We start from the raw sequence: 24,489 nt of genomic DNA, 5'->3' as shown, positions 1-24,489 counted from the left end.
GGGAGCCAGAGTGGGGCAATAGAAGCTATAACCTCTGTAGTAACAGGCCTAGGGAGCCAGAGTGGGGCAATAGAAGCTATAACCTCTGTAGTAACAGGCCTAGGGAGCCAGAGTGGGGCAATAGAAGCTATAACCTCTGTAGTAACAGGCATTTTAAAGCCCTCTTGATCTGTGAAGCAAAACTATGGGTGCTGGAGGTCGTCTGGAGGACATACCAGGAGTAGTGGTTAACTTCCTATAACACATCAACCTATTACAACTAGGAATGGCTGGAGTTAAGAGAGCATGGGAAGATAGTTATCAGGAAATACAACTAATTGGGAGTGTTTCAGGTACAGTGGTCCCATAATACTTCAACTATGTAATAAAACAAAGAAGAAAGACTTTGTGGAGACTTGGGACGATGAATATCTTTGAATCAGAGGGTTACAGTACTACTATCAAGGAAAACTGGTTTATTCTTGGGATGTGGGGTTGCTGAACCTCAATAGGCTATCCCACATGACAGCACCCCATCACAGAGGAGAGTAAATATTAGCTCAGAGAGTTGAACTGGCTTGGATTTCTTCCAGCAGGTTCTTTATCCAGAGCCTTGTGATTACAATGGCATTACAGTACTGTATTACCGCAATGGTGGAGCCAAACATATAAACAAGGATCACTGGGAAAGCAAAGCAGAGCTGCCGAGAGAGAGAGAGAGAGAGAGAGAGAGAGAGACAGAGAGAGAGAGAGCGAAGGAGAGAGAGAGAAAGTTTGAGAGAGAGATAGCGAGAGAGTGAGAGTGCGTGAGAGAGAGAGAAAGAGAAAGCGTGAGAGAGAGGGAGAGCACAAGAGAGAGCACAAGAGAGAGCACAAGAGAGAGCACAAGAGAGAGCGAGAGGAGAGAGAGAAAGCATGAGCGAGAGAGAGAGAGAGAGAGAGAGAGAGAGAGAGACAGAGAGACTGAGCGAGAGAGACAGAGAGACAGAGAGAGAGAGCGAGAGAGAGAGACAGAGAGAGAGACAGAGAGAGAGAGAGCGAGAGAGAGAGCGAGAGCGAGCGAGAGAGAAAGCGTGAGAGAAAGCGTGAGAGAGAGAGAGAGAGAGAGACTGAGCGAGAGAGAGAGCGAGAGAGACTAGGACACTGGGCCAGTGTGTTTCTGCAGGCTCCCTACACTTATGTGGCACATGTGTGTATGTGTATCTGTGTGTACCTACACTATATATACAAATGTATGTGGACACCCCTTCAAATTAGTGGATTCGGCTATTTTTCAGCCACACCCGTTGCTGACAGGTGTTTAAAATCGAGCACACAGGCATGCAATCTCCATAAACAAATTTTTCCAGTAGAATGGCCTCACTGAAGAGCTCAGTGACTTTTAACGTGGTATCGTCATAGGATGCCACCTTTCCAGCAAGTCAGTTTGTCAAATTTCTGCCCTGCTAGAGCTGCCCTGGTCAACTATAAGTGCTGTTATTGTGAATTGGAAACGTCTAGGAGCAACAACGGCTCAGCCGTGAAGTGGTAGGGCACACAAGCTCACAGAACGGGAGTGCCGAGTGTTTAGTACATAACGCGTAAAAGTAGTCTGTCCTCGGTCGCAACACTCACTACCGAGTTCCAAACTGCCTCTGGAAACAATGTCAGCACAATAACTGTTCGTCGGGAGTTTCATGAAAGGGGTTTCCATGGCCGAGCAGCCGCACTGAAGCCTAAGATCATCATGCGCAATGCCATGCGCCGGCTGGAGTGGTGTGAAGCTCGCTGCCTTTGCGTTCTCTGGAGAGATGAATCACGCTTTACCATCTGGCGATGGACGAATCTGGTTTTGGCAGATGTCAGGAGTACGCTACCTGCCCCAATGCATAGTGCCAACTGTAAAGTTTGGTGGAGGAGGAATAATGGTCTGGGGCTGTTTTTCATGGTTCGGGCCCCTTAGTTCCAGTGACGGGAAATCTGAACGCTACAGCATACAATGACATTGTAGACGATTATGTGCTTACAACTTTGTGGCAACAGTTTGGGGAAGACCCTTTCCTGTTTCAGCATGACAATGCCCCGTGCACAAAGCGAGGTCCATACAGAAATGGTTTGTCAAGATCGGTGTGGAAGAACTTGACTGGCCTGCACAGAGCCCTGACCTCAACCCCCCCCCCCCCCCCCCCCCCCCCCCCCCCCCCGCCCGAACACCTTTGGGATGAATTGGAACGCTGACTGCAAGCCAGGGCTAATCACCCAACATCAGTGCCCAACCTCAGTAATGCTCTTGGGGCTGAGTGGAAGCAAGTCCCCGCAGCAATGTTCCAACATCTAGTGGAAAGCCTTCCCAGAAGAGAGGAGGCTGTTATAGCAGCAATGTTCCAACATCTAGTGGAAAGCCTTCCCAGAAGACTGGAGGTCTGTTATAGCAGTAAAGAGAGGACCGACTCCATATTAATGCCCATGATTTTGGAATGAGATGTTCAACTGGCAGGTGTCCACATACTTTTGGTCATTTGGTGTAGCTTCATAGAAGAGAGGGCAAAACAAACAGAGCGTGGTGGGTGTGGATGGGGACTATGTGGGGAATGTGGGAACTATGCGTGTGTGGACTTTGGGGACTATGTGGGGACCATGGGACTATGTGGGGACTATGTGGGGACTATGTGGGGACCATGGGACTATGTGGGGACCATGGGACTATGTGGGGACTATGTGGGGACTATGTGGGGACTATGTGGGGACCATGGGACTATGTGTGGACTGTGGCTGGAAATAGGGACTATGTGGGGACTGTGGGGGAAATAGGGACTATGTGGGGACTGTGGGGGAAATAGGGACTATGTGGGGACTGTGGGGGAAATAGGGACTATGTGGGGACCATGGGACTAGGTGGGGACTGTGGGGGAAATAGGGACTGTGTGTGTGTGGACTTTGGGGACGGTGATATTGTACTGTAGGTGGATTGTCACATTTTACTCTGTGGACCAGGTCTAGATTGTAAGGTCAGTCAATGGCCGTGCCCCAGCAGAAATCGAATTAGCATAATACAACAATCCCCACACAATGACCTGTTGTAATAACACACAATGACCTGTTGTAATAACACACAATGACCTGTTGTAATAACACACAATGACATGTTCTAATAACACACAATGACCTGTTGTAATAACACACAATGACCTGTTGTAATAACACACAATGACCTGTTGTAATAACACACAATGACCTGTTGTAATAACACACAATGACCTGTTGTAATAACACACAATGACCTGTTGTAATAACACACAATGACATGTTCTAATAACACACAATGACCTGTTGTAATACCACACAATGACCTGTTGTAATAACACACAATGACCTGCTGTAATAACACACAATGACCTGTTGTAATAACACACAATGACCTGTTGTAATAACACACAATGACCTGTTGTAATAACACACAATGACCTGTTGTAATAACACACACAATGACCTGTTGTAATAACACACACAATGACCTGTTGTAATAACACACAATGACCTGTTGTAATAACACACAATGACCTGTTGTAATAACACACAATGACCTGTTGTAATAACACACAATGACATGTTCTAATAACACACAATGACATGTTGTAATAACACACAATGACCTGTTGTAATAACACACAATGACCTGTTGTAATAACACACAATGACCTGTTGTAATAACACACAATGACCTGTTGTAATAACACACAATGACCTGTTGTAATAACACACAATGACCTGTTCCAGTAACACACACAATGACCTGTTGTAATAACACACAATGACCTGTTGTAATAACACACAATGACCTGTTGTAATAACACACAATGACCTGTTGTAATAACACACACAATGACCTGTTCCAGTAACACACACAATGACCTGTTGTAATAACACACAATGACATGTTGTAATAACACACAATGACCTGTTGTAATACCACACAATGACCTGTTGTAATAACACACAATGACCTGTTGTAATACCACACAATGACCTGTTCCAGTAATAACACACAATGACCTGTTGTAATAACACACAATGACCTGTTCCAGTAACACACACAATGACCTGTTGTAATAACACACAATGACATGTTGTAATAACACACAATGACCTGTTGTAATAACACACAATGACCTGTTGTAGTAACACACAATGACCTGTTGTAATAACACACAATGACCTGTTGTAATAACACACAATGACCTGTTGTAATAACACACAATGACCTGTTGTAATAACACACAATGACCTGTTGTAGTAACACACAATGACCTGTTGTAATAACACACAATGACCTGTTGTAATAACACACAATGACCTGTTGTAATAACACACAATGACCTGTTGTAATAACACACAATGACCTGTTGTAATAACACACAATGACCTGTTGTAATAACACACAATGACCTGTTGTAATAACACACAATGACCTGTTGTAATAACACACAATGACCTGTTGTAATAACACACAATGACCTGTTGTAATAACACACAATGACCTGTTGTAATAACACACAATGACCTGTTCCAGTAACACACAATGACCTGTTGTAATAACACACAATGACCTGTTGTAATACCACACACAATGACCTGTTGTAGTAACACACAATGACCTGTTGTAATAACACACAATGACATGTTCTAATAACACACAATGACCTGTTGTAATAACACACAATGACCTGTTGTAATAACACACCCAATGACCTGTTGTAATAACACACAATGACCTGTTGTAATAACACACAATGACATGTTCTAATAACACACAATGACCTGTTGTAATAACACACAATGACCTGTTGTAATACCACACACAATGACCTGTTGTAATACCACACACAATGACCTGTTGTAGTAACACACAATGACCTGTTGTAATAACACACAATGACATGTTCTAATAACACACAATGACCTGTTGTAATAACACACAATGACCTGTTGTAATACCACACACAATGACCTGTTGTAGTAACACACAATGACCTGTTGTAATAACACACAATGACCTGTTGTAATAACACACAATGACCTGTTGTAATAACACACAATGACCTGTTGTAATAACACACAATGACCTGTTGTAGTAACACACAATGACCTGTTGTAGTAACACACAATGACCTGTTGTAATAACACACAATGACCTGTTGTAATAACACACAATGACCTGTTGTAATAACACACAATGACCTGTTCTAATAACACACAATGACCTGTTGTAGTAACACACAATGACCTGTTGTAATAACACACAATGACCTGTTGTAGTAACACACAATGACCTGTTGTAATAACACACAATGACCTGTTGTAATAACACACAATGACCTGTTCTAATAACACACAATGACCTGTTGTAGTAACACACAATGACCTGTTGTAATAACACACAATGACCTGTTGTAATAACACACAATGACCTGTTGTAATAACACACAATGACCTGTTGTAATAACACACAATGACATGTTGTAATAACACACAATGACATGTTGTAATAACACACAATGACCTGTTGTAATAACACACAATGACCTGTTGTAATAACACACAATGACCTGTTGTAATAACACACAATGACCTGTTGTAATAACACACAATGACCTGTTGTAATAACACACAATGACCTGTTGCAATAACACACTTAGATTTTTCTGTTTTTTAAATCAAGTCTGAAATTTCAATATGAAAATTACAAACTTCAGAAGTCTTTTTTAACCTCAAATACTCTACGCTGCCCATGTTGTTTTTACCTTGGCCTCTTCGTTCACATCCCAGGTGAAGGAGACAGCGTTGTAGGCTATCTCCTCAATGTTACCGATGGTGTTGAAGCTCTCCTTATAGTCCGCTGGAGAGAAGGAAGGAAAGAGGGAAGGAGGGATGGGGGGAAGGAGGGATGGGGGGAAGGAGGGATGGAGAGAAGGAGGGATGAGAGGAGGGAAGAAAGGAAGGACACAGGGATTTAGAAGGAAGGAAGGAAGGAAGGAAGGAAGGAAGGAAGGAAGGAAGGAAGGAAGGAAGGAAGGAAGGAAGGAAGGAAGGAAGGAAGGAAGGAAGGAAGGAAGGAAGGAAGGAAGGAAGGAAGAAGGAAGGAAGGAAGGAAGGAAGGAAGGAAGGAAGGAAGGAGCGAAGGAGAGGAGGGAACAGAATGGAAGAAGGTCAGATGGGATTAATTCTCATAACACATGCTCAACCTTCCACCCAGCTGAAGTCTTGAGAGTCAATGAGAAGAAATGCAGGATAAATATACAAATGGTGGAGGAAAAGACTATTCAACACTATCTTTAAACATATCTACAGTTGAAGTCAGAAGTTTACATACACCTTAGCGAATTACATTTAAACTCAGTTTTTCACAATTCCTGACATTTAATCCTAGTAAAAATTCCCTGTCTTTAGGTCAGTTATTGTAAGTTTATTTTAAGAATGTGAAATGTCAGAATAATAGTTGATAGAATTATTTATTTCTGTATTTCTTTCTTTCATCACATTCCCAGTGGGTCAGAAGTTTACATACACTCAATTAGTATTTGGTAGCATTGCCTTTAAATTGTTTAACTTGGGTCAAACGTTTCGGGTAGCCTTCCACAAGCTTCCCACAATAAGTTGGGTGAATTTTGGCCCATTCCTCCTGACAGAGCTGGTGTAACTGAGTCAGGTTTGAAGGCCTCCTTGCTCGCACATGCTTTTTCAGTTCTGCCCACAAATTTTCTATAGGATTGAGGTCTGGGCTTTGTGATGACCACTCCAATACCTTGACTTTGTTGTCCTCAAGCCATTTTGCCACAACTTTGGAAGGATGCTTTAACATCCTGACTGATGTCTTGCGATGTAGCTTCAATATATCCACATAATTTTTCTTCCTCATGATAACATATATTTTATAAAGTGCACAAGTCCCTCCTGCAGCAAAGCCTCGCCCTTTTTCCTCCAAACATAACGATGGTCGTTATGGCCAAACAGTTCCATTTTTGTTCCATTTCTCCAAAAAGTACAATCTTTGTCCCCATGTGCAGTTGCAAACCGTAGTCTGGCTTTTTTATGGCGGTTTTGGAGCAGTGGTTCTTCCTTGCTGAGCAGCCTTTCAGGTTATGTTGATATAGGACTCGTTTTACTGTGGATATAGATACTTTTGTACCGGTTTCCTCCAGCATCTTCACAAGGTCCTTTGCTGTTGTTCTGGGATTGATTTGCAATTTTCGCACCAAAGTACGTTCATCTCAAGGAGACAGAACGCGTCTCCTTCCTGAGCGGTATGACGGCTGCGTGGTCCCATGGTGTTTATATTTGCATACTATTATTTGTACAGATGAACACGGTACCTTCAGGCGTTTGGAAATTGCTCCCAAGGATGAACCAGACTTGTGGAGGTCTACAATCTATTTTCTGAGGTCTTGGCTGATTTCTTTAGATTTTCCCATGATGTCAAGCAAAGAGGCACTGACTTTGAAGGTAGGCCTTGAAATACATCCACAGGTACACCTCCAATTGACTCAAATGGTGTCAATTAGCCTATCAGAAGCTTCTAAAGCCATGACATAATTTTCTGTAAACTTCTGAACAACTGGAATTGTGATACAGTGAATTATAAGTGAAATAATTTGTCTGCAAACAATTGTTGGAAGAATTACTTGTGTCATGCACAAAGTAGATGTCCTAACCGACTTGAAAAAACTATAGTTTGTTAACAAGAAATTTGTGGAGTGGTTGAAAAATGAGTTTTAATGACTCCAACCTAAGTGTATGTAAACTTCCGACTTCAACAGTAGGACTTGTTAGTTCAAAATTGACAAGTGGTTTTCTTTGAATAAAACAACAAGTGGCTTTCGCAGCAAACCCCACACCAACTCTATCTGAAACCACTATAAACATGTGAACAGGCCAATATGATGGAGTTGTTATCAGCTAAAACAGGTAGCCATTGTTTAGGCTGATTAGGAACTCTGAGTTATCAAACAGCTTGTTCTTGATATCTCCTATCTGGCAATGTAAACCAACTCCCTGCCTTCAAAAAAACACTGGTAAATACAGGAGGCTATTCTTATTTCATCTACCACTATTACCCCAGGACATATCAGTTCATCTACCGCTATTACCCCAGGACATCTACCACTATTACCCCAGGACATCTACCACTATTACCCCAGGACATGTTAGTTCATCTACCACTATTACCCCAGGACATCTACCACTATTACCCCAGGACATGTTAGTTCATCTACCACTATTACCCCAGGACATGTCAGTTCATCTACCACTATTACCCCAGGACATGTCAGTTCATCTACCACTATTACCCCAGGACATGTTAGTTCATCTACCACTATTACCCCAGGACATGTCAGTTCATCTACCACTATTACCCCAGGACATGTCAGTTCATCTACCACTATTACCCCAGGACATCTACCACTATTACCCCAGGACATGTTAGTTCATCTACCACTATTACCCCAGGACATGTTAGTTCATCTACCACTATTACCCCAGGACATCTACCACTATTACCCCAGGACATGTTAGTTCATCTACCACTATTAACCCCTCTACCCCCCTCTACCCCATCAAACCCCTCTATCCTCAAAACCTCTCCATCTCCAAACGTGTCTACACCCCAAAACTCTCTAACCCCCAAAACTCTCTAACCCCCAAAACTCTCTAACCCCCAAAAACTCTCTAACCCCCAAAACTCTCTACCCCCCAAAACTCTCTACCCCCAAAACTCTCTACCCCCCAAAACTCTCTAACCCCCAAAACTCTCTACCCCCAAAACTCTCTACCCCCCAAAACTCTCTACCCCCCAAAACTCTCTAACCCCCAAAACTCTCAACCCCCAAAACTCTCTAACCCCCAAAACTCTCTACCCCCCAAAACTCCTCTACCCCCAAAACTCTCTAACCCCCAAAACTCTCTACCCCCCAAAACTCTCTACCCCCCAAAACTCTCTACCCCCCAAAACTCTCTACCCCCCAAAACTCTCTAACCCCCAAAACTCTCTAACCCCCAAAACTCTCTAACCCCCAAAACTCTCTACCCCCCAAAACTCTCTACCCCCCAAAACTCTCTAACCCCCAAAACTCTCTACCCCCCAAAACTCCTCTACCCCCAAAACTCTCTAACCCCCAAAACTCTCTACCCCCCAAAACTCTCTACCCCCCAAAACTCTCTACCCCCCAAAACTCTCTAACCCCCAAAACTCTCTAACCCCCAAAACTCTCTACCCCCAAAACTCTCTACCCCCAAAACTCCTCTCCCCCAAAACTCTCTAACCCCCAAAACTCTCTACCCCCCAAAACTCTCTACCCCCCAAAACTCTCTACCCCCCAAAACTCTCTAACCCCCAAAACTCTCTAACCCCCAAAACTCTCTACCCCCAAAACTCTCTACCCCCAAAACTCCTCTCCCCCCAAAACTCTCTAACCCCCAAAACTCTCTACCCCCCAAAACTCTCTACCCCCCAAAACTCTCTACCCCCCAAAACTCTCTACCCCCCAAAACTCTCTACCCCCAAAACTCTCTACCCCCCAAAACTCTCTACCCCCCAAAACTCTCTACCCCCAAAACTCTCTACCCCCCAAAACTCTCTACCCCCAAAACTCTCTACCCCCCAAAACTCTCTACCCCCCAAAACTCTCTACCTCCAAAACTCTCTACCCCCCAAAACTCTCTACCCCCAAAACTCTCTACCCCCCAAAACTCTCTAACCCCCAAAACTCTCTACCCCCAAAACTCTCTACCCCCCAAAACTCTCTACCCCCCAAAACTCTCTAACCCCCCAAAACTCTCTACCCCCCAAAACTCTCTACCCCAAAACTCCTCTTCCCCCAAAACTCTCTACCCCCCAAAACTCTCTACCCCCAAAAGCCCTCTCCTCCCCAATACTCTACCTTCCCCAAAATCCCTTCTATCCACTCTACCCCCTATACCCCATCTGAACCCTTCTACGCCGTCTAACCCCCACGCAGTTGCCCTGAGACTGCCGTGCAGCTCCACCGGGACTGCCAAGCAGAATGAATATCAGAGATGTTGTTGTAGGCAGAACGCATCGGAGTAGGATTCTATTGCATTGATATGCACCACTCAGCCCACACATACCGGTACGGCATTACCAATCAGAGCTGCAGTAGGCCTGTATGCAAATAGACCATTGCCATATATGGATCTGTGCCATTCACTTTGAACTGGACTGTGTTTACAGCATGAGCGGTCGTGAGTAGATGTGCTTGTTTTGAGATCAAAGCAAGAGCTGCATGTAGCCACGTGTGCACATTTTGTTCATATCCTTTGCTAGTTAGTGAGTTATTAGCCCAGTTATAAATAATTTGTAGTCAGCAATGGCAGAGTGGTTGCTTCCTACATGAGCACAAAACATGTACATTTCTAGACATCTTTGAAAAGCCAGTCAGGTAAAGAGCTTGTTTTTGGTCTTAAAGGGGCAGTGTTGTATTTTGAGACAATCTTGAATAAGCTCAGTAGCCAATAGGCAGAGGGTAGCATGATTTGCCTGATTCTCTGTAATAATGGTATGGGAATAATGATGCCTTTTATTTTGTAAAGTGGTTTCTTGCATCAAACAACACAACAACATTTTCCGTCACCTCCTTGTCTGAGTGGATGAAGGTTCATGTCAAGCCATTCATGTTTTTTTCAAAAGTCTCATGGAATGTAGGCCTGTATTGAACACCACACATTGGCTGCTACTGTAGACTGAATGATAGAACAGCTATTCCATGTTAAAATATTATGGGATGCATTTTCTCCATATTTTCTGATTGTAGGCCACTCTGGTAGACCTACATTATGATCAAATAGCCACAGTAGCCTACTTGCCCACTGTTAAAACTGTAACTTAAAGCGGGTACAGCCTCAGTGTTTACAGTAAACGCGCGCTGGAAGTTTCACAGAATTTTCACAAAGTTAAAGTTTTCGCTCAGCAGACCTGAAATCTGCTCAGTGACGAAAGAAAATATAGAGAACATTGCACCCCTCTATATTACCTAACCTCTCTACCCCCAAAACCCCCTCTACCCAACCTAACCTCTCTACCCCCAAAACCCCCTCTACCCAACCTAACCTCTCTATCCCCAAAACCCCCTCTACCCAACCTAACCTCTCTACCCCCAAAACCCCCTCTACCCAACCTAACCTCTCTATCCCTCTATCTACCCCTAAAACACCCTCTATATTACCTAACCTCTCTACCCCCAAAACCCCCTCTACCCAACCTAACCTCTCTATCCCTCTATCTACCCCTAAAACACCCTCTATATTACCTAACCTCTCTACCCCCAAAACCCCCTCTACCCAACCTAACCTCTCTATCCCTCTATCTACCCCTAAAACACCCTCTATATTACCTAACCTCTCTACCCCCAAAACCCCCTCTACCCAACCTAACCTCTCTATCCCTCTATCTACCCCTAAAACACCCTCTATATTACCTAACCTCTCTACCCCCAAAACCCCCTCTACCCAACCTAACCTCTCTATCCCTCTATCTACCCCTAAAACACCCTCTATATTACCTAACCTCTCTACCCCCAAAACCCCCTCTACCCAACCTAACCTCTCTACCCCCAAAACCCCCTCTACCCAACCTAACCTCTCTATCCCTCTATCTACCCCTAAAACACCCTCTATATTACCTAACCTCTCTACCCCCAAAACCCCCTCTACCCAACCTAACCTCTCTATCCCTTTATCTACCCCCAAAATCCCTTTACCCTTCCACCTCCCAATAACTCTCTACCCCCCCCCCCCCCCCGCAAACCAAGCCTCTTAACCGCTACAAACCATATGACAAATACTTTTTAATATTTATTAGAGTATTTGAGGAGTACTTTATTTATTGCACTTTTGGGACTATTCAATTGGTTCCACTGTACCAAGCGAATTTCATCAAGTGCATCTCAAGTATTTTAACACGTGACACCTGTACATGTTTGACTCAGGTCTTTTAACCAGGCCTCCCGTCTGGCTCAGTGAGATGGAGATCAATCAATCAATCAAATGTATTTACATAGCCCTTCTTACATCAGCTGATATCTCAAAGTGATGTACAGAAACCCAGCCTAAAACCCCAAACAGCAAGCAATGCAGGTGTAGAAGCACGGTGGCTAGGAAAAACTCCCTAGAAAGGCCAAAACTTAGGAAGAAACCTAGAGAGGAACCAGGCTATGAGGGGTGGCAAGTCCTCTTCTGGCTGTGCCGGGTGGAGATTATAACAGAACATGGTCAAGATGTTAAAATGTTCATAGATGACCAGCAGGGTCAAATAATAATAATCACAGTAGTTGTCGAGGGTGCAACAAGTCAGCACCTCAGGAGTAAATGTCAGTTGGCTTTTCATAGCCGATCAATCAGATTCAGAGACGCATCCCTTTTCCCCACTAGGAGATAAAAGGAATAATAAGTCAAAGCCTGGCTATGTCACTCCACTCCCCACTCCATTCCCACTTGGGCCGCTCCACTCCAGGTTTTCACAGGTGCACAGCCAGTCAGTCAGCCAGCCAGTCAGTCAGCCAGTCAGTCAGGCAGGTTGCATCCGTTAGTTCCCCGTTAAATAGATCCATTCAAATCCCAGGTCCCATGACGCACACAGCCCCAGGCCTCCAAGCCTCCAGGCAGAGCCAGGGAACAATCCTGAACCAACTGCTATTCAAATCCCAGCCTAGCTTGGCGGTGTCATGTTACACCTCCCATCTGCCGCTACCACTATACAGACCAGACCTGGGCTGTACTACAGTTCACTGCTTGTTATTTGACCAGGGGGTCACCTCTCTCTTCTTCTGCTACTAATCCGTCAGGTTAGCCTAAACCCCCCCACCCCACACAGACACAATGACATATGGGTAAATTAAGCTATAGTACAGAGTTAGGAAGCAAGCCCGATGAACCAAACCAGTAATCTTATGGATGATACCAACACATTTCATCACTTTGCTACAGACAAATTGAATATGATTTTTTTTTCAAGATAACTTTTCATCAATTACAGGAATCTAGTGGATATGACTTTGTTCTATTTCATTCCCACCAATTGAGATTCTGGCTCTTTTTTTAAAATGAATTTATATCTTGGCCCTGGTAGATGTACAGCCGTTTTGCAAAAACAAATAGTTCTCTATTATAAACATAACTATTTAACCAATTATATGTATAATTATGAAAAATATAATAATGACATTTAGAAAGTAATATTTCATGATCAACCGTGTCAATCGGTTTGGATAAATCTAAAAAGATGCCAAGAGCGTATTCATTGTTGTTCACGGCTGTAAAGATTTTATCCACAAGTTGCAAAAGAGCCATATCTATGGAATAGTTTTTACCAAAACCATATTACAGTGTTGCTTAAACATTTTAACATTCCCTTATACAAGTATTTTTCTAGGATTTTAGAAAAACATAGTAGAGATATCGGGCGATAATTTGTGAAAGACCTTGGATCCCCAGATTTATAGAGGGGGATAACTAATTTTCTAATCTTTAGGAGCAATACCAGTTTGCATATATTTGGTGAATGATCGACTATACGTTAGAGGCTCAGTAATCGAGGAAGACACTGATTTCAACAAAGAGGCGCCAATCTCATCCTGACCTGCTGCTAATATCTTTAAGTTACCAATTATCTCCTTCACATCAGGAGGATCCAACCGAAGCAGTGAAGGAAAATGTACCTTAATTAATATAATTTCCATCAATTTTCTCTATTTTCTTTGACAAATGTACCATATTCACAACAAAGGTATTAAATTGACATGAAATTATATCATGGGATCACTGTGGGATCACTATAGGTCTTATTTCCAACAATACATTGAGGTGAAACAGTTGTAGATGCCTTATTAAACAGTTTTACAAGTTGACTTTATTCATTCAACAAGTGGTTTCAGACTAAATAACATCTCACTTCCTCATTGAGTAATACACTGTCTGGATGATATGCATATATCTGTTATATCTGAGGCCTAGAGTGAAAAAAACTATTCTATGCTGCCTTGGCAGACACGACAGGACCGGGACAAATGGGGAAAGTGCATTGTGACATTCTGTTGATATTATGCTAAGACAAGACAACCTACTGCTCTGATATTCTGTTGATATTATGCTAAGACAACAAGACAACCTACTGCTCTGATATTCTGTTGATATTATGCTAAGACAACAAGACAACCTACTGCTATGATATTCTGTTGATATTATGCTAAGACAACAAGACAACCTACTGCTATGATATTCTGTTGATATTATGCTAAGACAAGACAACCTACTGCTCTGATATTCTGTTGATATTATGCTAAGACAACAAGACAACCTACTGCTATGATATTCTGTTGATATTATGCTAAGACAACAAGACAACCTACTGCTATGATATTCTGTTGATATTATGCTAAGACAAGACAACCTACTGCTCTGATATTCTGTTGATATTATGCTAAGACAACAAGACAACCTACTGCTATGATATTCTGTTGATATTATGCTAAGACAAGACAACCTACTGCTATGATATTCTGTTGATATTATGCTAAGACAAGACAACCTACTGCTATGATATTCTGTTGATATTATGCTAAGACAAGACAACCTACTGCTATGATATTCTGTTGATATTATGCTAAGACAAGACAACCTACTGCTATGATATTCTGTTGATATTATGCTAAGACAAGACAACCTACTGCTATGATATTCTGTTGATATTATGCTAAGACAAGACAACCTACTGCTATGATATTCTGTTGATATTATGCTAAGACAAGACAACCTACTGCTATGATATTCTGTTGATATTATGCTAAGACAAGACAACCTACTGCTCTGATATTCTGTTGATATTATGCTAAGACAACAAGACAACCTACTGCTATGATATTCTGTTGATATTATGCTAAGACAAGACAACCTACTGCTATGATATTCTGTTGATATTATGCTAAGACAAGACAACCTACTGCTCTGATATTCTGTTGATATTATGCTAAGACAACAAGACAACCTACTGCTATGATATTCTGTTGATATTATGCTAAGACAACAAGACAACCTACTGCTATGATATTCTGTTGATATTATGCTAAGACAAGACAACCTACTGCTCTGATATTCTGTTGCTATTATGCTAAGACAAGACAACCTACTGCTATGATATTCTGTTGATATTATGCTAAGACAAGACAACCTACTGCTCTGATATTCTGTTGATATTATGCTAAGACAAGACAACCTACTGCTATGATATTCTGTTGATATTATGCTAAGACAAGACAACCTACTGCTATGATATTCTGTTGATATTATGCTAAGACAACAAGACAACCTACTGCTCTGATATTCTGTTGATATTATGCTAAGACAACAAGACAACCTACTGCTATGATATTCTGTTGATATTATGCTAAGACAAGACAACCTACTGCTATGATATTCTGTTGATATTATGCTAAGACAAGACAACCTACTGCTATGATATTCTGTTGATATTATGCTAAGACAAGACAACCTACTGCTATGATATTCTGTTGATATTATGCTAAGACAAGACAACCTACTGCTATGATATTCTGTTGATATTATGCTAAGACAACAAGACAACCTACTGCTATGATATTCTGTTGATATTATGCTAAGACAACAAGACAACCTACTGCTATGATATTCTGTTGATATTATGCTAAGACAAGACAACCTACTGCTATGATATTCTGTTGATATTATGCTAAGACAAGACAACCTACTGCTATGATATTCTGTTGATATTATGCTAAGACAAGACAACCTACTGCTATGATATTCTGTTGATATTATGCTAAGACAAGACAACCTACTGCTATGATATTCTGTTGATATTATGCTAAGACAAGACAACCTACTGCTATGATATTCTGTTGATATTATGCTAAGACAAGACAACCTACTGCTATGATATTCTGTTGATATTATGCTAAGACAACAAGACAACCTACTGCTATGATATTCTGTTGCTATTATGCTAAGACAACAAGACAACCTACTGCTATGATATTCTGTTGATATTATGCTAAGACAAGACAACCTACTGCTATGATATTCTGTTGATATTATGCTAAGACAACAAGACAACCTACTGCTCTGATATTCTGTTGATATTATGCTAAGACAACAAGACAACCTACTGCTCTGATATTCTGTTGATATTATGCTAAGACAACAAGACAACCTACTGCTATGATATTCTGTTGATATTATGCTAAGACAAGACAACCTACTGCTATGATATTCTGTTGATATTATGCTAAGACAACAAGACAACCTACTGCTCTGATATTCTGTTGATATTATGCTAAGACAAGACAACCTACTGCTATGATATTCTGTTGATATTATGCTAAGACAACAACAGACAACCTACTGCTAAATCATGTCACTAAATCATGTCAATTGTTTAGACATGTAACATCCCACATATTCATTTACTAGATTTAATACCAATCTCTGAGCATAACATCAGGCCTCAATCAGAGAGGTACAACACAGAAAGGTAGACTGGCTGGCTGAGGCATTCCTCTCTCTGTCCAAACAAGCCATGTATTTCTCCCATCTGCCCTGATTCTCCCACCTTACATACCACCACTGCTGCTCGTCAGCCTCTCTCTGCAGGTCGCAGCTTGCCATGTGGAACAGATCCTACATGCCTCTCAGTCAGACTCACTCAACATGACCGGAGAGAAATTGTTCACATTCAAATTCACCGACTGATAATTGCGAAATGTTTGACAGTAAAAACTGTGACCCACTAAAATACATTTTAAAACTAAATAAACATCCACCTGCTGAAGATTTGTCATTTTAGAAAGTTCAACATGAAGCAATAGAACCACGAATGAGAGGCATGCTTCTCCTTTTCCTCCAATCCCCCAGGACATGTTAATTATCTAGTTAAGTATGCTGGACTAACAACACCCAGTCATTAACTGGATTAATGCCCCTCAGCAGCACAACAGAGAGAGGGGTATAAAAGGGAGAAGAAAGGGGGTGAGGAGGAGGGATATGAAGGACATTTCTATACTGAAGGCAGTCAGCTGTGGGACAGTGACTGGTGGTAGGCCCAGGCAGGGGGCTGTGGGACAGTGACTGGTGGTAGGCCCAGGCAGGGGGCTGTGGGACAGTGACCGGTGGTAGGCCCAGGCAAGGGGGCTGTGGAATAGTGACTGGTGGTAGGCCCAGGTAGGGGGGCTGTGGGACAGTGACTGGTGGTAGGCCCAGGCAGGGGGCTGTGGGACAGTGACTGGTGGTAGGCCCAGGCAAGGGGGCTGTGGGACAGTGACTGGTGGTAGGCCCAGGCAAGGGGGCTGTGGAATAGTGACTGGTGGTAGGCCCAGGTAGGGGGGCTGTGGGACAGTGACTGGTGGTAGGCCCAGGCAGGGGGCTGTGGGACAGTGACTGGTGGTAGGCCCAGGCAGGGGGCTGTGGGACAGTGACTGGTGGTAGGCCCAGGCAAGGGGGCTGTGGAATAGTGACTGGTGGTAGGCCCAGGTAGGGGGGCTGTGGGACAGTGACTGGTGGTAGGCCCAGGCAGGGGGCTGTGGGACAGTGACTGGTGGTAGGCCCAGGCAGGGGGCTGTGGGACAGTGACTGGTGGTAGGTCCAGGCAGGGGGCTGTGGGACAGTGACTGGTGGTAGGCCCAGGCAAGGTGGCTGTGGGACAGTGACTGGTGGTAGGCCCAGGCAAGGGGGCTGTGGGACAGTGACTGGTGGTAGGCCCAGGCAGGGGGCTGTGGAATAGTGACTGGTGGTAGGCCCAGGTAGGGGGGCTGTGGGACAGTGACTGGTGGTAGGCCCAGGCAGGGGGCTGTGGGACAGTTACTGGTGGTAGGCCCAGGTAGGGGGCTGTGGAATAGTGACTGGTGGTAGGCCCAGGTAGGGGGGCTGTGGGACAGTGACTGGTGGTAGGCCCAGGCAGGGGGCTGTGGGACAGTGACTGGTGGTAGGCCCAGGCAGGGGGCTGTGGGACAGTGACTGGTGGTAGGCCCAGGCAGGGGGCTGTGGGACAGTGACTGGTGGTAGGCCCAGGCAGGGGGCTGTGGGACAGTGACTGGGGGTAGGCCCAGGCAGGGGGCTGTGGGACAGTGACTGGTGGTAGGCCCAGGCAGGGGGCTGTGGGACAGTGACTGGTGGTAGGCCTGGCCAATACTAGTCAGTAAATGGACACATACCATACCAACAGTATTTAGACAGGTTTACGTACAGGCCTATAGCTTTAATTTGTAGAATCTTTCAAAATGTCATGGTCTGAGTGACTTTCAACAAACTCTAATTCTATACTCTTACCAAGTTACCAATGTCTAGTACACTTATAAAAAGTGTGCTGGCGGGAGTGCCAGTATGGTTAATTAGTTAGTTACAGGTCTTACCTATGTCTAGTACTCTCTGTTTAGCAGTGTGTTGGCGGGAGTGCCAGTACTTCCAGTACTTCAGTTGTTCGTCTCTGTTCTTGTCTTCACTGAACACCACCATGATGACACTCTATGTCAGGGGAATAGGAGACAGGACGATGATTAGCAACATTACTGTAGATCAGGGATGGGCAAACGTTTAGGCTTGAGGGCCACATCGGGATTAGGAAATTCAACTGAGGGCTACTCAGATTTTTTTTAAACTATTTCTTTTTTTTTTGTCAAAATCTATTTGTGGTCCAGAAAATATATAGGTGCATTATCATTTCTACATACACTGAGAGGACAAAACATTAGGAACACCTTCCTAATATTGAGTTGCACTCACTTTTGCCCTCAAAAAAGCCTAAATTTGTTATTTTGCCCATCTTAATCTTTTATTTTTATTGGCCAGTCTGAGCTAAGCAGAGTTCCAAAGAAAAAGCCTTATCAGGACAGCATCCCGGAGTTGCCTCTTCACTGTTGACGTTGAGACTGGTGTTTTGTGGGTACTATTTAATGAAGCTGCCAGTTGAGGACTTGTGAGGCATCTGTTTCTCAAACTAGACACTCTAATGTACTTGTCCTCTTGCTCAGTTGTGCACCGGGGCCTCCCACTCCTCTTTCTATTCTGGTTAGAGCCAGTTTGCGCTGTTCTGTGAAGGGAGTAGTACACAGCGTTGTACGACATCTTCAGTTTCTTGGCAATTTCTCGAATGGAATAGCCTTCATTTCTCATAACAAGAATAGAGTGACGAGTTTCAGAAGAAAGTTCTTTGTTTCGGGCCATTTTGAGCCTGAAATCGAACCCACAAATGCGGATGCTCCAGATACTCAACTAGTTTAAAGAAGGCCAGTTTTATTGCTTCTTTAATCAGAACAACACTTCTCAGCTGTGCTAACATAATTGCAAAAGGGTTTTCTAATGATCAATTAGCGTTTTAAAACTATAAACTTGGATTAGCTAACACAATGTGCCATTGGAACACAGGAGTGATTATTGCTGATAATGGGCCTCCATATACCTATGTAGATATTCCATAAAAAATCAGCTGTTAAAGCTACAATAATCATTTACAACAATAACAATGTCTACACTGATCAATTGGATGTTATTTTAATTGATAAAAAAATGTGCTTTTCTTTAAAAAACAAGGACATTTCAAAGTGACCCCAAACTTTTGAACGGCAGTGTAAATGAATCCAATTATCATTATTTTATACTCAAAACCTAGTTAACTCCCAGAGTACTCCTAAAGATGTGCTAGTTAACTCCCAGAGTACTAACGATGTGCTAGTTAACTCTCAGAGTACTCCTAAAGTGAGCTAGTTAACTCCCAGAGTACTAAAGATGTGCTAGTTAGCTCCCAGAGTACTCCTAAAGATGTGCTAGTTAACTACCAGAGTACTCCTAAAGATGTGCTAGTTAACTCCCAGAGTACTAAAGATGTGCTAGTTAGCTCCCAGAGTACTCCTAAAGATGTGCTAGTTAACTCCGAGTACTAAATATGTGCTAGTTAACTCCCAGAGTACTAACGATGTGCTAGTTAACTCCCAGAGTACTAAAGATGTGCTAGTTAACTCCCAGAGTACTAAAGATGTGCTAGTTAACTCCCAGAGTACTCCTAAAGATGTGCTAGTTAACTCCCAGAGTACTAACGATGTGCTAGTTAACTCCCAGAGTACTCCTAAAGATGTGCTAGTTAACTCCCAGAGTACTAAAGATGTGCTAGTTAACTCCCAGAGTACTAAAGATGTGCTAGTTAGCTCCCAGAGTACTAAAGATGTGCTAGTTAACTCCCAGAGTACTCCTAAAGTGAGCTAGTTAACTCCCAGAGTACTCCTAAAGATGTGCTAGTTAACTCCCTGAGTACTAACTATGTGCTAGTTAACTCCGTGAGTACTCCTAAAGTGAGCTAGTTAACTCCCAGAGTACTAAAGATGTGCTAGTTAGCTCCCAGAGTACTCCTAAAGATGTGCTAGTTAACTCCCAGAGTACTCCTAAAGATGTGCTAGTTAACTCCCAGAGTACTCCTAAAGATGTGCTAGTTAACTCCCAGAGTACTAAAGATGTGCTAGTTAGCTCCCAGAGTACTCCTAAAAATGTGCTAGTTAACTCCGAGTACTAAATATGTGCTAGTTAACTCCCAGAGTACTAACGATGTGCTAGTTAACTCCCAGAGTACTAAAGATGTGCTAGTTAACTCCCAGAGTACTAAAGATGTGCTAGTTAACTCCCAGAGTACTCCTAAATATGTGCTAGTTAACTCCCAGAGTACTAACGATGTGCTAGTTAACTCCCAGAGTACTCCTAAAGATGTGCTAGTTAACTCCCAGAGTACTAAAGATGTGCTAGTTAACTCCCAGAGTACTAAAGATGTGCTAGTTAGCTCCCAGAGTACTAAAGATGTGCTAGTTAACTCCCAGAGTACTCCTAAAGTGAGCTAGTTAACTCCCAGAGTACTCCTAAAGATGTGCTAGTTAACTCCCAGAGTACTAAAGATGTGCTAGTTAGCTCCCAGAGTACTCCTAAAGATGTGCTAGTTAACTCCCAGAGTACTCCTAAAGATGTGCTAGTTAACTCCCAGAGTACTCCTAAAGATGTGCTAGTTAACTCCCAGAGTACTAAAGATGTGCTTGTTAGCTCCCAGAGTACTCCTAAAGATGTGCTAGTTAACTCCGAGTACTAAATATGTGCTAGTTAACTCCCATAGTACTAACGATGTGCTAGTTAACTCCCAGAGTACTAAAGATGTGCTAGTTAACTCCCAGAGTACTAAAGATGTGCTAGTTAGCTCCCAGAGTACTCCTAAAGATGTGCTAGTTAACTCCCAGAGTACTCCTAAAGATGTGCTAGTTAACTCCCAGAGTACTAAAGATGTGCTAGTTAGCTCCCAGAGTACTCCTAAAGATGTGCTAGTTAACTCCCAGAGTACTCCTAAAGATGTGCTAGTTAACTCCCAGAGTACTCCTAAAGATGTGCTAGTTAACTCCCAGAGTACTAAAGATGTGCTTGTTAGCTCCCAGAGTACTCCTAAAGATGTGCTAGTTAACTCCGAGTACTAAATATGTGCTAGTTAACTCCCATAGTACTAACGATGTGCTAGTTAACTCCCAGAGTACTAAAGATGTGCTAGTTAACTCCCAGAGTACTAAAGATGTGCTAGTTAGCTCCCAGAGTACTCCTAAAGATGTGCTAGTTAACTCCCAGAGTACTCCTAAAGATGTGCTAGTTAACTCCCAGAGTACTCCTAAAGATGTGCTAGTTAACTCCCAGAGTACTAAAGATGTGCTAGTTAACTCCCAGAGTACTAAAGATGTGCTAGTTAGCTCCCAGAGTACTAAAGATGTGCTAGTTAACTCCCAGAGTACTCCTAAAGTGAGCTAGTTAACTCCCAGAGTACTCCTAAAGATGTGCTAGTTAACTCCCAGAGTACTAAAGATGTGCTAGTTAGCTCCCAGAGTACTCCTAAAGATGTGCTAGTTAACTCCCAGAGTACTCCTAAAGATGTGCTAGTTAACTCCCAGAGTACTCCTAAAGATGTGCTAGTTAACTCCCAGAGTACTAAAGATGTGCTTGTTAGCTCCCAGAGTACTCCTAAAGATGTGCTAGTTAACTCCGAGTACTAAATATGTGCTAGTTAACTCCCAGAGTACTAACGATGTGCTAGTTAACTCCCAGAGTACTAAAGATGTGCTAGTTAACTCCCAGAGTACTAAAGATGTGCTAGTTAGCTCCCAGAGTACTCCTAAAGATGTGCTAGTTAACTCCCAGAGTACTCCTAAAGATGTGCTAGTTAACTCCCAGAGTACTAAAGATGTGCTAGTTAACTCCCAGAGTACTCCTAAAGATGTGCTAGTTAACTCCCAGAGTACTAAAGATGTGCTAGTTAGCTCCCAGAGTACTCCTAAAGATGTGCTAGTTAACTCCCAGAGTACTCCTAAAGATGTGCTAGTTAGCTCCCAGAGTACTCCTAAAGATGTGCTAGTTAGCTCCCAGAGTACTCCTAAAGATGTGCGTTCTTCGTTCTCGTTCTTCAACTCACCCTGACTTTGCTGATTGGATGTCTCAGGCGTTTGTTAGCTCCCAGCTCGCTGAGCGTCACGGCGTAGAACTGGCCCTTGTTCAGGTAGGTCATGGGCCCCTCCCCCTGCTTCACACGCAGTGACCTGGTGGCTTCCAGCTTGTACTGAAACGTATCCCTGTTAGAAGACACAACACATGATTAGTCTGTAGATATGACTGGTGGATATCTCAGCCAACTAACATGCTGTATATTGTCTAACAGTATGTTGTGGATGTGTTGGGAGTAGTGACTTACACTACTTGTTGGTCGAAGATAAACTCTTCCTGTGCTATAGACTTGGGTGTGTGGTATTTCTGTTAGGGGGGAAACATCACTTTGTCAGGCAGTCAGTCAGACAAGGAAAGAGGAACCAACTATGGTACATTTAGAGGAAGTTGATCAACACTTTGGTTCATTTACTGACATTTTGGCTTTTCCAGTTCCATAGAATATTGGGGCATCAGCATCAACAATTTGCTAAAGGGAAGTATCCTTCCCAAGTGGGCAAACAGGTTGCAATCACATCATTCTAAGTTGTAATATGATTGTAATGAGTTTTGCCCGTGGTGTTATAGCTTTAAGGTCCATTACAGCCGTTATCTCAATATCAAATCATTGCTGAGTAACAATTAACTACCTTACTGTTTATGTTTTAAATAAAAATGGTTGAAAATAGCAAAGAGGAATTTCTCATGCAAGAATTTAGCTAGGACTGTCTGGGAGAGGTCTGATTGGGGAGGGGAAACAGAAAACGACCTGTTATTGGCAGAGAGGTTTGGAACTCTCTTTCTTATTGGTCTATTAACTAATTTACCGCTTGGTGATGTCTCATCAGCCAAGCCAAAACTCCATCCTACCAAAACAGGCTGAAACTTCAGGCAGTCTTTCCCAATAGCTCTTACGCTAAATGGGCATTATCATCATTTTCACAATTGCACAGTATTATTCCAACCTCAGTGTGGAATAGGAATATCAGATTTTTGACTGCACTGGGCTTTTAACATAACTTAAGAATCTACATATTTAACCCATAAGTCCTAACATCCTCTTACCACGTCGCTCTCCTCTTCATACGGGCTGTCATCAGGCGTGCTACGCTGGTCCTCCTTAACATATCCTCCGTGACTAACTGTTGACACATTGGACACATACGGACTCATCTGTTCATAGACGACCCTTGACCCCTGCTCCTCGCCCTCCACTCGGTAGTGCACCCCCGTCCCGACCCCAGGGCCCATGAACCCCGGGGCATACATCTCTGCCTTCACCAAGGCAATAGCCCCAGGTCCGTCACCCGTCCCTGCCCCGTACTCCTCCCTCTTGTCCAGGTGGTCAGTGTTGAGGGACATGTTGACTCTCTTGTCCAGGTGGTCAGTGTTGAGGGACAGGTTGACCGGGACAGACTTCAGCACCTGGACTCGGTTGTCCACCATCTCTATGTTGTCACCCTGCTGGCCGTTGATGCTGGTCCCCGAGGCTCCCCTGTAAAAGCATCAGAGAAGAACAGCATTCAGGTGGAACCCACTAGAACTGGTGGAAACATATTACATGGGTCATTCCACTAAAGAGTGCATTTTGTGTCCATTTGATATTTGAAGTGGAAATTGTGCAACGTTATTTAATTTAAAAAGGCTGTTAAATGAAATGAAGTGGCCTTAATATAGACCACATGGAGAATTCAATAAAGGCTAAAGTGCCTAAATTCAGCATTTTGACATGTCCCTCTGTCAACCCTGAATCACTTTTAGGAAGATTTCAACCCACTTCATCCGAAGATTTTTTCAAGTTTCACCATCATTGTAAAGCCCTCGTTCTATTGTTGCTTTGACGAAGTCATTTCTGAACATTATTATTTATTTAATGTGATTAGTCATTCATTTTCAGGTCAACCCTTTTACGTAAACTGACATTTCATTTTAATATGGTGAAACTATTCCTTTAAAAAAAAAAAAGAAATATGAAACATCTCTATTTTTTGCAATGTTTTAATGTTTTGT

General features: G+C 42.9%; 1 protein-coding gene across 1 annotated transcript in view; it reads right to left on the bottom strand.

The window, feature by feature from the left end:
* Positions 1-24,489, bottom strand: part of grhl2b (grainyhead-like transcription factor 2b) — an 86,171-nt gene that overhangs the window by 32,771 nt on the left and 28,911 nt on the right. The window contains exons 4-8 of the mRNA XM_045695148.2: positions 23,545-23,974; positions 22,748-22,806; positions 22,472-22,628; positions 18,405-18,516; positions 5,760-5,854 (exon numbers count right to left, since the gene is read on the bottom strand). Of these exons, the coding sequence (XP_045551104.1) occupies positions 5,760-5,854; positions 18,405-18,516; positions 22,472-22,628; positions 22,748-22,806; positions 23,545-23,974 (853 nt within the window). The remainder of the gene's footprint in view (positions 1-5,759; positions 5,855-18,404; positions 18,517-22,471; positions 22,629-22,747; positions 22,807-23,544; positions 23,975-24,489) is intronic.

The sequence above is a fragment of the Salmo salar genome, chromosome 14, assembly GCF_965601325.2.
Source record: "Salmo salar chromosome 14, fSalSal1, whole genome shotgun sequence".
NCBI lineage: Eukaryota > Metazoa > Chordata > Actinopteri > Salmoniformes > Salmonidae > Salmo > Salmo salar.
This window is presented reverse-complemented; position numbering and strand designations above follow the sequence as displayed.